The following is a 14,693-nucleotide window of genomic DNA, read 5'->3' on the forward strand; positions in this document are numbered from 1 at the left end:
CCGTGTGATGGAGTTCAGTCTTCACTCGCTCTGGAGATGAGCGGAGGTTTGACTGTGTTCATTGTTTCAAATATTCACATCTGTCATTTTGTTTTAGATAAAAAAGTCTCATAATTCAGGTTGTCAGGTGTGTTTTCGTTCCGTTAACGTGACTGGAATTTAAATAAAGTTGTGTAAGTTTGAACTAGGTTGTTTAGTTGAAATGATTCCGTAGTTTCCGTAGGACTCGTGTCGTGTTAGTGGTCAGGTCTGGACCATACAGTCCAGCTGAGAGTAGAATTTATTCCAGAACTCAGCAGTTCCCTCTTTCTGAAGGTTTAAAGGTTTAAAGTGATGGAGAATTGAGGGCCTGGCCTCTGTGATTGACACCTGTCAGCTTTCTCTGTACGTTAGTCCCTGATTGCTTCCTGTTCAGTTTTTAACGCACATGTTCAGCTGCTTTTCTGTGATGAATGGGTCGGCGGCGGCGGCCGTACGGTCAGGGTTCGTATTTTTGGAGATGGAAGTTGTTCCTTTTGACTAAAAGCAATCAATCTATATTGTTTTTTTTTTAGACAGCTGAGACAAAGGGAGCTGCCTGTGTCTGTTTTTCTGTCGCTGTAGATTTCCATATTTTTAGATCGTGGAGTTGGTCCAAAGAACGCAGACATCCTGTCTCACTTCCTGCCCTCCCGTTTGTTGTGGTTTTCTCCTGAAGGATAACTCTGAGATCATCGATCTTTAACTTAGTCCGATTTATCTTCTGCTGCTCCATTAACCTTCGTTGTAGATGGTAAAAACACATCAGTGAGCCAAACTGTTGCACTGGGGATTAATCCGCCGCTTAAAATAGTCCTTCAATGATCCTGCTTGCTTCATGAGGGGAAGCTCTCCAGATAATGGAGCCACAGACAGACAGTCATCGGACTCATAGTCAGAATCCTTTGAAGCATCTTGTCCTGTCTTGTTTTTACTTAATACAGAAACACCAGTCGACGCCACCAACAGACAGATCCTGCTTCTCTCTGATTTATTACCTCAGTAAAAGTTTTCCTGACGATTTTATGGTTGGTCTTTAGTTTCTACTCTCAGCAGAGTCCTGATCTCAATCTGGAAATCAGAGTCAATGAACTTCAGACACAGTTTATATGTAAATAAATAAAAAAAGCATGACTCATTGAGGAGGATTTTTAAAACACGTCTGTACAAACTTTAAAGAGCCTTTGAACTCGACACATGAAAATGCTTTGTGGGGAAATCAAAGCTGGAAGTGTTTAAAGCCGTCAGACTTTTCTCTCAGCAAGCAGCTTCTCGTCCATCAACGATGCAAATGAAAATCGATGGCTCACCAACAGGAAATCATTGCTTTCCAAATGAGAGAAGGTAGCGATGCCAGTCGCACCTCTGGGAGGCTGATTGATGGGAAACGGGAGGATGCCAGCTTCTCCCGGGGGAACGTACCGGAAGAACAGACCCACCAGAGAGGATCCACCGGCACAACATAAACAAACAGGATGAGCGACCTGAGACTCATCGGACAGTTTTATTGATTGAGTGGTTTTTGGATTTGATGGACAACATCAGTGTAGAAGTGAATGAATGTGATATTGTTATCCTGCTAGGACAGATAAGGGACTCGCCATCCTTGCTGTTACGGCTGCAGAGATGCTCCTCGCCGTTAACTGATGTGTTTACAATATTTGAGACGTTTCCTCCTCTCATTCATCTGCTGTCGAGATGTCAGGGCTGGGAGGCTGGTGCTCCGGCCACAGGAACAGGACGGGGGGGGGCCTGATAGTGCTGCATCCCTGCGTTGCCTTGGCAACTCTGTGAAACTACAGACGGCGGAAGGAAGTTGGGTTGTCTGAATGCAGCCAGGACATCATGATAGACAGAACTGGAGTGGACCGATTCGATATGACAAGCCCTGATCTGCTTCACGTGGATTATTCCTGTTTATACGCCCTTTCTGCATGCTGAGGCCAGGAGCTTCTCATGCAGCTTCCCCCCCAGTCAGGTGCCCTGTTAAAGTTTGCCGGCGTAGGTGGAATATAAATGTGGCGCCGGCTGAGGCCCCGGTCTGAGATTAGTAGGATCCGTTCCTCGTGTTTCCACAGAGCCGCCCTTGGTGTGTCTTTGTCATTTGTCATGTTTAAAGCGGGCCTGCCGAGGGAGTGGAGGGCTTTGTTGTGAGGAGTGTCGGGGGGGGCGACAAGCCTCAGGCTACAGATCATATTTCATCGTTTAAGCGGCGCATCGCCTCCAAACTCCCCGCTGTCCGGCTCAGATGAGAGACAACAGTGGAAGGCTTTGAGGCACATCAGTAGGCCGGGCTCTCTGAGGACCTGAGTGAGGACCACACCCTGACCAACAAAGCCCAGCAGCCAGGCAGGAGGGACGACTCGTAATGTCACGGGCAGGAGCTGCGAGGTTTCACAAACATTCATCTTTATTGACAGAGTGACTACGTGAGTTTGTGCCTGACTGTGGATGTGAAAATAAAAAAACTGAGAAAACCAAAGGAACCTGAAGAACCCAGATTACCTTTTATGTTCCTGCCAGGTGTCGACCAGCCGTCACGTCTCAGTCTGGATTTTAGTTTTTCTGTCAGCCATCTTGGTTTATTGAAACCTGAGGAAGTATATTTGGAGGTGAGGGTAGATCTGAGGAGGACCAGGAAGGAGGGGAGGGGTTAGGAGGTGGGACTACTGTGGGTTTTACAGGCTTGCACCAGCCAATCAGGAGGTCAGATACTGGTTAGAAAAAAAAAATAGATGGTCGACAGACAGATGACAAGCTGGAGGCTCTTTAACAGCAGTGGGACACCATGAACAGCAAACGTGAAAGTCAACGAGTCCTTCAGGGGAATTTAGTCATTCATGCAGTTTGATAATCAGTGCAGTGACTACAAGCTCGTACAAACCAGGAATTGGAAAGCTGTTACTCCACAAAGACCATGAAGTGATTTTCTGACTCCTTTCGATGTTTGCTGGATTGTGTGTTTCTCATCAGCTGCTGCTAATTGGAAGCTACAGTCCGAACGTGCTGCTTCCTGAGCTGAATGAACAGACATTCAGACGATGCTCCGTCAGTCAGGTTTATCTGCAACATTTCCTCAGTTTTCAATTATTAAAAGCGTTCCAAACTGAACCGGTCTGAGTCCACACCTGCTCAGCAGAGTGTTGCTGCTGGTGCATACAAGAGTTGCTGCTCAAGTTTCCAGTTTCTGCTTATAAACTGGAGGTTTGTTCAGTTTGAAGCCTCGGGTGATCAGTTGTCAAGGTAACATGACTGCCAGTTCCTGTGGAGGAGGACGGAAGCAAACAAACAAAACGGGCTTTTCGTGATGTTTCTCTGCTGACAAAAGGATTCTGTCCTGGTTTTATGACACATGTTCAGGTAGACATGAACATGGTTTCTGATCCTGGATCAGATTCAGAAACTGTCAGGACTTCTGGGACTTTGTGATGTCACAAAAAAAGCCCTCCCACCGGAGCTCCAGAGAGAAATCTGAGCGGAGACTGAGGTTAAACCTCTGGAAAGACACCAATTTAACGAAGGAAAACAACTGTTTCTGATGAAATATTTCATGATTGTTAGATTTGTTGAACTGTTGAGTGAGTTAGTTAACCCTAACCCTCGGGACGACAGGTGTGTGACTTGGTTCGATTCCCGTCTCCTATTCCTGCTGTTACTGTGGTTTCTGTCAGGCTGTGGTCCAGAGTAATAAGCCTGCATCTGGGAATGGAAGGTTATTAAATTGTCATCTTTTTAAAGGGAGTTTGGTTGCTCTGCCTCTTGCTTGCTGCGGCAGTTGCCATGGTTACACCACTGCCAAAATCTTCCTTTGTTTTTTCAGCGGGGCGTCGCGAACGCCTTGAACTGTGACCCGAGCCGTCGCCCTGCCTGGAGGATTTTAGCCCTTTGGAGCGGCTCTGTGTTGCTCTCACCTGGACCGGACCACGTGGCGGTCTCAGGTGTCCCGGCAGGAAACAGCAACATCACCGGCTCAGAGGAAACTGCAGCGTTGTTGTTGTTGATTAAGCAGCAGCAGGAGAATTAAAGTGAATAAACTGATGGTGTTAATTATCTGTGTTCACGTCTGCACTCGCTCTGCAGATTAAAAACTCTCACTGCTGTCTTTCTACCTCACTCTACCTCTCCCTCTCCTGTCTATTCTCAGCCAACTTTCCTCCGATGTCGACGATGATCCTGCAAACTGTTTACTTCATATAAGAAGGAAATTTAAAGAAAACGTAACGCTCCTTCATTGACAGACGTTTCCCAGAAGTCATTGAGAGCACGACAGGATCTGACTGTCTCAGTTCGACAGCTAAAGCTGCAAATGATTAAAGCAACAATCGTACAACTGGAGCCGACGAAAATGACTGAAATCACAATATGAAAAATAAATCCAGCTGGTCAGATTCAGATTGTTGGAATAAAGAGGAGGAAACAGGATTACTCATATTTTAACATCGTCAGCAGAAAAAGGCTGAAGTTTGGTTTTAATGTTTATGTCTCTTATTGTGTTTGTTGGTTTCAGTCGTGGTGTGTTGTTGTAGTATATTTTGGGTGGTGTTGTGTGTTAGGGAGCGGTTATGAACATCCGTCCATCGTCATGGAAACCAGTTGTCTTCCTAACCCTAACCCTGCGTTGGCTGATGGTCCCTGTCCTTCAGTCAATCAGGCCGGTTGCTTTAAAGCTCCAGAACATATGAAACAGAAACACACAAAACCAAGTTATCAGAAATGGGCTTCTGTTTTCAGCGCCGCCTATTTTTACTCCAAGTGAAATTAGTTTTTATGCTCTGTTTTTTAAGAGTTAAACTCAATAACAAAAGTTTAAAGGTCCATATTTTATATGATTTGTGTGTTTTATCTCGAGGGTTGTTATCAATGAGGAGATGATATCTTCATCCTCATATGTCTCCTGCTTTATGGTGCGTTTAAAAACAAAACCAAAGTGGCTGACAGAACATTGTGAGTTCAAGTCTACCTGCTGCCTGTTGCTTTTTCCCTGACATGAAATATTAAATGTCGCAAATGTATAATTTAGCATTTATAAAAAGATGTCTGCATAAAAATCTGACATCTGTTGTGCTGCAGGTTTGTTCAACCAGGTATTCTGCAGTAAAATAAGCTCCTGTTTCATCATCAGCAGACACAGGAAGTGCTCCTTCCAGCCGCCTCTCGTTCCTCCGGTGTCGGTCCGTTTCGGTGGTGACCTTGAACAGAGGAGCAGGCGGAGCCAGATTAGAAACTCGCTCCGGGCAGTTTTTGAAAAAGGCAGTTTGCTCGCTTCTTCGTTGCAGCAACAGTCGACAGATTTATCTCTGCGCCGCTCAGCCAAAGAAACTCAATTTGGCTCCTGATCAAATGTTTGATCTTAATTATCACATTCCAAATGGAAAGATTCAGTCATTAGACGCTCCTTTTTTGTCTTTTTGTGGAAGGAGTGAGGCTCGGAGATAATTATCCAAAATGAATTTTGCATGACTGAAGGGACGAGAAGAGAGCAGCTCTCATTCCTAGTTCACGCACAGCCCAACACAGAGCAAATGAATCTTTAAATTATCATAGGTCACTGAATTAATTCTCCAAATGGCAATTGGTGTGATTTCTCCTGGGGGAGGAGGGTGAGTGGCAAGTTAGCTCCCCCTGCTCACCTGGGTGTGAATCTCCAGCTCGGTCGGATGTAATGAAAGCTGAATTTACGACACCGAAATTTAGAAAATGAAGTGGATGCACCTTAAAAGACATCAGTTCAATCAGAAGAGAGAGGGGAGGATTGAAGGGGACGGATCCGCCCCCAGAGCTCAGAGCCACTTTCGGGACCACATTCTGGCTTTTCTGTTTTCCTTTTTAAAATCTCTCCTCATCTTCAGACTCAGCTGATGCTGTCTGGTCAGTTCAGACTGAATGTTTCCGTCTTCTCCACAGAAAAGTTCCTCTCATGTGTTTGAGTCGTTTCTGTCTTTATCTGATCAGGAGTTCTGCTCATTAAGGATGAAAACTCAGCTCTTTATTCTGTCAGCACAATAAACTCACAAACACACAGGACTGATCCAGAGACTCTGATTGGCTGTGACATCACCCACCGGAGCCAATAGGAGTGTCCGACGTAGAGACGTGACTCCAGACGTCACTATGAAAGATGGAGGATGATGATGGACGGATGAACACACAGAAGGAGTCAGAGAGTCAGTTTCAGATCGGACAGATCAGCTGATTCTGTTTGAGGAAACAGGAAGAACCATCAGGATGATGTTTGCAGAAGTTTCCTCCTCTGAGGGATGAACAGACTCGATGGTGTTCCGGACTGCAGACTGATTCTGACTGAAGTCATCTCCTCAAATCTTCCTGTTTTGTGATGATTTAATATTCAGAAGCTGCTGTGCCGACTGACTCCAAATATAATTCCAACCTATTCTGCAAACATTCATCAGTCAGTCTGCTAAAGCGCTGAAAGGCCCACCGTCATCTTAGTCTGTGTTTGTGCAACCACCAACTAGACTTCTTTACCTCAGCTCATCGATCTTCACAGATGACTGAATCAAATTTTACATCTAGACCAAGTCCAGATCAAACTCTTTTTGAATCATTCAAGTAGACAGCAAAACGGTGTGATGGTAATGAATATGAGGAATAAATGAAGGAGGAAGATGACGATCCTGTTTCCTGCTATTTAAAGGCTTTTAATCAGAATCTAAGAAGATGACATTTAGATAAACAAAGCAGTGATACATTTCTATCTGTTCTCTGATCGAACAAAACCAAGTCTGGACTTTTCTTTTCACCAGAATCAGATCAACAGGAATTCATCAGAAACTAATGGGTCTCAAGGTCTGAAGGTCTGAAGGTCTGATGGTCTGATGCTCTCAAGGTCTGAAGGTCTTAAGGTCTGATGGTCTGAAGGTCTGAAAGTCTGAAAGTCTGAAGGTCTGAAGGTCTGATGCTCTCAAGGTCTCAAGGTCTCAAGGTCTGATGGTCTGATGGTCTGAAGGTCTGAAGGTCTAAAGGTCTAAAGGTCTCAAGGTCTGGAGGTCTGATGCTCTCAAGGTCTGAAGGTCTCAAGGTCTGGAGGTCTTGAGGTCTGATGGTCTGAAGGTCTGAAGGTCTGATGGTCTGATGCTCTAAAGGTCTGATGCTCTAAAGGTCTGATGCTCTAAGGGTCTGAAGGTAGACCTCCATGTGGCCTTTGATTCTAAATCTGGTCTTGGTTCTCACCGGTGTTCCTCCACCATCTGTTAGTGCTTTTGGAACTTTGTGATGTCACAACAAAGCAGGCCCTGGCCTAGGCCACGCCCCCATGGCAGAGCTGGTGGTGTTGTCATCGTCGTGGTCATCATGATAATGGAGCTAATGCAGCAGGACAAACGAAGGCCCTACATCTTTTCTCCAATAAACTGAACTGTCACAGATGGAGTCGGGTCATTAGTCTCCGCCTCCGGATCCTTTCAGCCTCTAACTGCTATTGGATCAGGGCTCTTTATGTGTTTCAGCTGTAATTAAATCTTTGGACACTTTCTCCCGAAATCGATAAAAAGTACCGCCTTAAAGCACACGGTGTCCGTGTAAAGGCCGCCGGGCAGAGCGCGGCTGTGGATGGATGGTGGAGGGCAGGTGGTGGTGATTGGGCTTCGTGTGACATCAGAGCGGCCTTGGCCTTTTTAAATTCAGTGCTGTCATTACGCCATCAATTACAACAGTTGTTTTATCAGCGAAGCAGCAAACCCCTCCCCTTCCCCTCTTCTTCCCGCCGGCTGTCGATCCACATTCAACTCGGACGACGTAATGACGGCAATTTGCTGCTAAAGGAGGCTTTTAGCTGATATCTGCTGTCACAGCTCCTGGCTGATGACTTCAGGGGCGGGTTCTACCAAAACCCAGCCGGGGGGGGGCTTTCTCTTCCTGCTGTCACATCATTTACACAGAGAAAGAAACTGACCCAAAGATTAAACATCCTGTTCATCATCTCAAACAGCTGTTATGTAAATGGAGGACAGAGCGTTCCTTTATTGTTTATCTTCATCCTGCTTCCTGTGCAGGTGGCGCCCTGACAGGTCGTTATGTGGCGGCAGGAATGGCGGTGTGTCACGCTGCGTCTTCCTGCGTCTGGTCGGAGCGCTCGCAGTGACAGGCCTCCGGCTCAGCGCTCTAACACACAGAGTCCATGTTGGCCTCATTAACTGTGAGTGTTGTGAAGGTGATGTATCTGTGTCATGGCGGGTGGGGGCGGGTGGGGGCGGACCAAGGTCCTGACAGTTTACCAGCCTTCATTAGCTCGTATGCAGATCGATCGAACCCATTAGCTATCAGCTCGTAATCAGATGGAGGAAGCAATTCATCTTTTTAGAGCCACATTCAGGCTCTTTCTGTTTTTCAGTTTTAATGATTCTCAGCTGATTCTGTCTGATCAGTTCAGACTCTGTTCTCTGGAATCAGAAAACGCTCTGAATGTTTCCTTCCTCTCGTGTTTGGGTCGTTTCTGTCTTTATCTGATCAGGAGTTCTGCTCATGAATGATGAAAATTCAGCTCTAAATATGTGATCAGAGATGGAGGATGAGAATGGACAGATAAACACACAGAAGGAGTCAGAGTCAGACGGATCCAGATCTGAACTAACTAACTTTCAGATTGGACAGATCAGCTGACTCTGTGGTTTTAATAGATTCATCAGATCTTGGTCCATTTCTCTCCTGTGATGATAAACGCCCCCCCCCCACCAGGACTCCTACCTTCACCGCTCAAGTTTAAGTGTGTTGGAGTTCCCAGGCGCCTGATTTATGCCAGACAGCAGGGCGTCTCTGAGTCTCTGCAGCTGCAGATTGCTGTCAAGGCTTCTCTGCAGGACGCTCAATGCCCAACTTTATTTTTGGGGTTCTTTATAAAGAGCTCTACTCTATAATTTAGCTGCGTGACTCTTTTTGATTTGACCATTTCTGTCCATTTTTTTTTTTTACCCGGGCTCTGCAGATAGTCGGCCCCCACGGGGTTTTAGTTCAACAGATTCAAAACCAGATCCAGTCACACATCACACTCACCAACAAATGCTGTTGCTAAATAAACGTTGTCTCAATAGTGGCAGCCATCTTGTTACAGTCTTCAGGTGACTTCTTGTCAGCTGTCATGGGAACATGACCGACTGAGCTCAATGCTTCATGATTTTTCTTCCTCTTTGTGTGAAAGGTCACTGCAGTCTGAAGGCGTAGCCCCGCCCCCTAACCCCTCCCCTTTCCTTCTAAATGAACATCCTGATGTATTTCAGACTGAGACCATCAACTCATCAGGGAGGAGGAGGGACATTTTCTGTGCATGTTGTTTGTCGTAATTTAACTTTGTGTTATTGTTGATAATGGCACACGTTTTGAGAAGGAAACTTCAAACTGGCACTCCGTGTCACAAAGGTGGCCGACCCCTGCTGTGGAGACTGAAGTCATGTGGGCTCATCCATCTTGGAGGGCGCTGCCGCCGGCTCCTTCTGTGAACAGCTTTGATTATGTTGAGTGCTCGCGCTGCTAGAAACAAGGACCCAGTCAGGAACACGCCACTTTTAGAAATTGCAGCTGCAGCTTTTTTCGTCAGTCTGTTCTGTCAGAATTTTAATTAAACAAGACAAAAAGTGGGAGATGAGAACAGCAGGCGGTCGGGGAGAAGGATGGTTCGTAGGATTCTGATAGGGACAATGGCAGGACAATGCTGCTACGGGCTGGACTGGACTTCTGTCCAGCAGGGTTAAGACATAACTGATTGGAATGGTGATTATTGGGTTATAAATAAAATCCAAAATCAGCAGTTTGTGGGAGCTGAAAGTTTTCAGTCAAAACTTTTTGTTGTTGTGCGACATTGTGATATTGTGTGCCTTGTCTGTGGATGTCTGGTGAGCCTGCACGTCCAGGTCTACAGACCCAGAATCCAGGTCCGTGTCTGTGGACCATCTGCTCCCACAAACTAACAGCAACATTTCAGCTGCTGCTTCTGGTCTAGATGTTGAAGTCGGACCGCCGTAGAGACGCAGAGCCACTTCAGGCTACAGCGAGGTCTGTCAGACCTGTTCTGACCAGGACCAGACCGGCGAACTGACCAACATCCTCCAAACCAACCACACTCCTCGGTCAGGAGTCAATACATCAACAACAAAGATTAGATGGTGAACGTGGTGATAGTGCTGAAGCCTGATTGGTCTCCACATCATGACATCACCGCCAGCCACCAATAAGACGGAGAAGAAGAAGAAAAATTAAATGCCACTACGTTCGTTACAGTCCTGAGATCAAAGTTCTGGTAAAAATGAAGGCGTTGATTGTGAAGGCGGAGGTCGGCCGGGTGGCTGGCAACGGGCCGGTTGTCATGGTAACGTGCCACAGTAAGTGCCCACTTCTGCGGAGCGAGAGGCCGGTCAGTTTTCCGTATCGGAGTGATTTATCTTGGAAAATATCTCCGGCCCTCAGTGTCCAGGCTCCGCTCCGCCGATGAAGGATGGGGCCACATAGAGGACAAACAGAGCAGCCACAGGCTTTAATTCACCCACACACACAAACACAAACACACGCTCCCTCCCCAACTCTTCGCAGCTCTCATCTCTCCTGTGAATAGAACGATATATCTGGTTTTATGTTGTGGCCTTGTGTTTGTCTGAGTGGGTGGTGTGTGTGTGTGTGTGTGTCTGTCTCTGGGGGAGCTGATTAGATCCTGTTTGCAGTGTTTCAGTCATAGCAGCACATTATGAAAACATCCTAAACAAGTTGTTGCTCAGTCGACGGCCCACCGTGCGACAGAGTGGATATTTAAAAACACATTAACTCGACATGGACGGCTGAAATGGTGCGTTTCATTTCCTGCAGCCTTCAGTTGTGAGGTTTTTGTGTAGGTGACATCTCCGAGATGAATGCCTCCTGAATGAAGGAATGAGGTGGACTGACTTCTCTAGAGACTTTGAGAACAAGAAAGTAAAAAAATGAAAACCTTTAAGCCCTTCAGGTTGGGTCAGCTTTGGTCAGCTTTGGTCAGCTTTGGCCTGGTTGGGTCAGCTTTGGTCAGCTTTGGCCTGGTTGGGTCAGCTTTGGTCAGCTTTGGCCTGGTTGGGTCAGCTTTGGCCTGGTTCGGTCAGCTTTGGTCAGCTTTGGTCAGCTTTGGCCTTGTTGGGTCAGCTTTGGTCAGCTTTGGTCAGCTTTGGCCTGGTTGGGTCAGCTTTGGTCAGCTTTGGTCAGCTTTGGTCAGCTTTGGCCTGGTTGGGTCAGCTTTGGTCAGCTTTGGCCTGGTTGGGTCAGCTTTGGTCAGCTTTGGTCAGCTTTGGCCTGGTTGGGTCAGCTTTGGTCAGCTTTGGTCAGCTTTGGTCAGCTTTGGTCAGCTTTGGCCTGGTTGGGTCAGCTTTGGTCAGCTTTGGCCTGGTTGGGTCAGCTTTGGTCAGCTTTGGTCAGCTTTGGCCTGGTTTGGTCAGCTTTGGTCAGCTTTGGTCAGCTTTGGTCAGCTTTGGCCTGGTTGGGTCAGCTTTGGTCAGCTTTGGTCAGCTTTGGCCTGGTTGGGTCAGCTTTGGTCAGCTTTGGTCAGCTTTGGTCAGCTTTGGTCAGCTTTGGCCTGGTCTGCCCTGTTGGGTCAGTATCAGCTGTGAAACACGGCTCCTGCTGAGGGAGGTCTGATCCCCCGTTTCCTGTCTGTGACTGTCACAATAAAGGTTTGACTCTTCCGACCTGCAGCCAGGTGCACTTGATCCTGGACTGAGCTGCTGAGATGTGGAATGTATGGACGTGTGCGTTGTGTGTTCATTGACAGCAGCAGCTGTGTGATTGTTATCAGTCACGTACAGGAGTTTGGTTAAAAGCCTGGATGTGTTTGATCGGCCTGCGTTTGATCCCCGTGGCGAGGACGGCAGGAAATAACCTGCTCTTTTTATTTCCTCCTCTCAGACTAATGCTGAAGTGATGTAATTTTAGATTCAAATGCCGGCTGTACTCGATCTAACCTTCTTCCTTAAAGTTCCGACTTTAAACGTCCGGCTGTAATTCCCTGACTAATTAGCAGACGGAGGAGTGTCCCTCAAGCTGTTTTTGATGTGAGAGGATTCAGAAAGGTTTTGTTCTGGGGGGGCAGCAGGAAAGTGAAGAATAAATAGTTAACAAGCCCTGAAACAAAGTCTTCTTCCTTGATACCTGTCTGTCGGTAAATGTCAGGGAATTTAATTACTGTTGGAAGAGCTCACCCCTCCTTCACAGGAACCCCCAGCCGCCTCTTCTGCTGCTTAAAGGGCAGATCAGCAAGCCTCATCCAAACACAACTCAGAGCAACGAGTTCATCATCCTTCTTAGAAACGAAAGTCTGTTTTGAATTAATCTGAAGGTGAAGTTGTGGGCTGTCATTTTGAACAGTGACCCTTCTGGAGCCACATTAAGGTGCCACACATTCAGCTGATCTGAAATTCTGTCTTCATCTGATCAGTTTCACTTCTCAGAGCTGCCGCCATGTTGAAATGAAATCCCGAAACTCCTCCAGACGCCGCTCCTCATTGGACTTGTCCTCCATGCATGCCCCGCCCTCTTTGAATCTGTGTAGTTTCTTAGAGGTCGTCCTAATTTGAGCGTTGTGGCCCTGATGGCCCAGCAGTGGGGTGGGGGGGCAGCTGGCTGACAGTGACACTACATTATGTACTAATCATGTCTCATTACATAATTATCCCCTAATTCATCGGCAGGATCCCTCCTTTAATGGGAGCCATGAATCTGAGCTGCGCTGATAAAACATCCCATTAACACCAGGACCGACACAGATTTCTCCGTTTGTGCAGAAGTCTGAAGAGGGGTCGTCTGAGTTTCCATGTTGGAGGGAGGGAGGGAGTTTGAACCAGGTCACAGACGTGGACAGCAGTCTGCTCTGTCTTACTGCTCAACTTCAGTGAGTCCTACGCTTTGATGCTGACGTTTCCACAACGCCACATAAACCAATCCAGGGAAAACACTGGACGGACCTGCAGGTAAAGGAACAAATCTGAACACACAGAGTGACAATGTGCCTGCACAATACCTGCAGAAGTCCACCGAGACATCAGAACTCCTGCATACTTAAACCGGGACTGAAGCTCCCTTCCCGGTCCCTTCCCGGTCCCTTCCCGGTCCCTTCCCGGTCCCTTCCCGGTCCCTTTCCGGTCTCTTTCCGGTCTCTTTCCGGTCTCTTCCCTGTCCCTTTCCGGTCTCTTTCCGGTCTCTTCCCTGTCCCTTTCCGGTCTCTTTCCGGTCTCTTCCCTGTCCCTTTCCGGTCTCTTCCCTGTCCCTTTCCGGTCTCTTCCCGGTCTCTTCTTGATGTCTTCCTGGTTCAGCGGTTTTGTGTTTCAGCTCTGGATGTTGACTTTGGAGAGCTGCAGACTTTTATCTGTAAAACTTCTTTAATCTAAAATCTTTTTGTCTGGGAGTCTTCTCCCTGAAGTCGGAGGTGCTCACTGTAAATATGATGCTGCAGGAGAGGAGATGAGTTTTTCCTTCATTAACTATGTTTGCTTGTTTATTTTTTTTCTATGCTAATGAGGTCTGGGACTGAGTCTCTATTCCCATTTTAAAACTCTTCAGAACTTATTAAGCTGCTGCCGCCTGACACTGCAGACTGATGGAAAAGGAATGAAAGTGTCGGACATCGCCATCGAAATCGTGGCCTTCTGCATTAAACATCAGATGTGACTTTGGTGTTGGCGTGACGCTCTCTTCTCTGCGGAGTGGCTTTCCCCCTCCCCGGAGGATGATCAGTGATCGAGAGCGGCCTCCCTGTGAACACCAATTAACATGCCGTCACAAACGTGTTAATGAGCACAGCGTCCACGTCAGAAGTCAGGATGAAAGAAGCTCGATGTGCAGATCTGACTGTGAATGCTTTTAAACACGTGCCTTGGATTCATTTCAGTGAAAAAGCTTCTGAGGACTCTGATGGAGCCGGGTGGTGTCGTCACATCATCCGGCTGCTGGATGTGGCGTGTCCGGCTCTAATCTATCAGCTTCTGTTTGGGGCTGATCAGCTGACTGTCACCGCTCCGGTCTCTGAAGCCAAAAACCAGATTGAGGATGATTCTCAGTCTTTGCATCTTTAACTTAATGTGTCCGGTATGATCTCTGATTCTGAACCAGGACTCAGTCCAAAGACATGCCTGAAATTTTCAGTTTTTTTTTCTGGTTTCAAAAGTCTCATTTACGATCAGCTGATTCTGAATATGTGGACATTCCTGTTGATGGGGTCCGTGAATTGATCACGTTAGATGACGTCAGAGGGAACCTCCGTCCTTGCTCATCCTTCACAGTTAAAGTGGAGGTGATGAATGTGAAGCAGCTCGGCCTGCAGTCAAACTGTGAGTCCATATGGCGGCTTTAACAGCAACCGTTAGGAAGCATCTTGGCGAGCAGAAACTGAGATCAATAAAGATTTGAAAAGGACGGCGATGATGGTGATGACGACCAGACTGACCTGTCTTGATGTTTATTGAGCGGCGGTCTGACCTGCGAGGAGCTCCATCAAACGGCTGAAAGTCAGCAGCGCTCCAACTTGACATTTGTGTTTTCATTAGAGTCCGAGCACCGCCCGGGCGGTCGTCTCTGCCGTAATAACGCTCATTAAGACTCCCTGCTCCTTTAAGGCTGTTATTCATCATCATATTTATTGTGGTTTTAGGTTTTATAGTGCATTAATAATGCCCACCATTTATCTTTGGCTGTCATGGCGACAGCTCAGCATCCAC

The 14,693-nt window shown here is 47.0% G+C and overlaps 1 protein-coding gene across 8 annotated transcripts in view; it reads left to right on the top strand.

The window, feature by feature from the left end:
• immp2l (inner mitochondrial membrane peptidase subunit 2) overlaps nt 1-14,693 on the top strand; it is a 79,704-nt gene that overhangs the window by 19,208 nt on the left and 45,803 nt on the right. Inside the window, exon 4 of one of the 8 annotated variants that reach the window (XM_029523130.1) lies at nt 3,839-3,899. The exons of the other annotated variants lie outside the window; for them this stretch is intronic. Coding sequence (XP_029378990.1) covers nt 3,839-3,860 — 22 coding nt within the window. The 3' untranslated portion in view covers nt 3,861-3,899. Of the gene's footprint in view, nt 1-3,838; nt 3,900-14,693 lie in introns of those variants that run through there. 8 annotated transcript variants of the gene reach the window in all.

This window comes from Echeneis naucrates, chromosome 16 (genome assembly GCF_900963305.1).
Source record: "Echeneis naucrates chromosome 16, fEcheNa1.1, whole genome shotgun sequence".
Taxonomy (NCBI): domain Eukaryota; kingdom Metazoa; phylum Chordata; class Actinopteri; order Carangiformes; family Echeneidae; genus Echeneis; species Echeneis naucrates.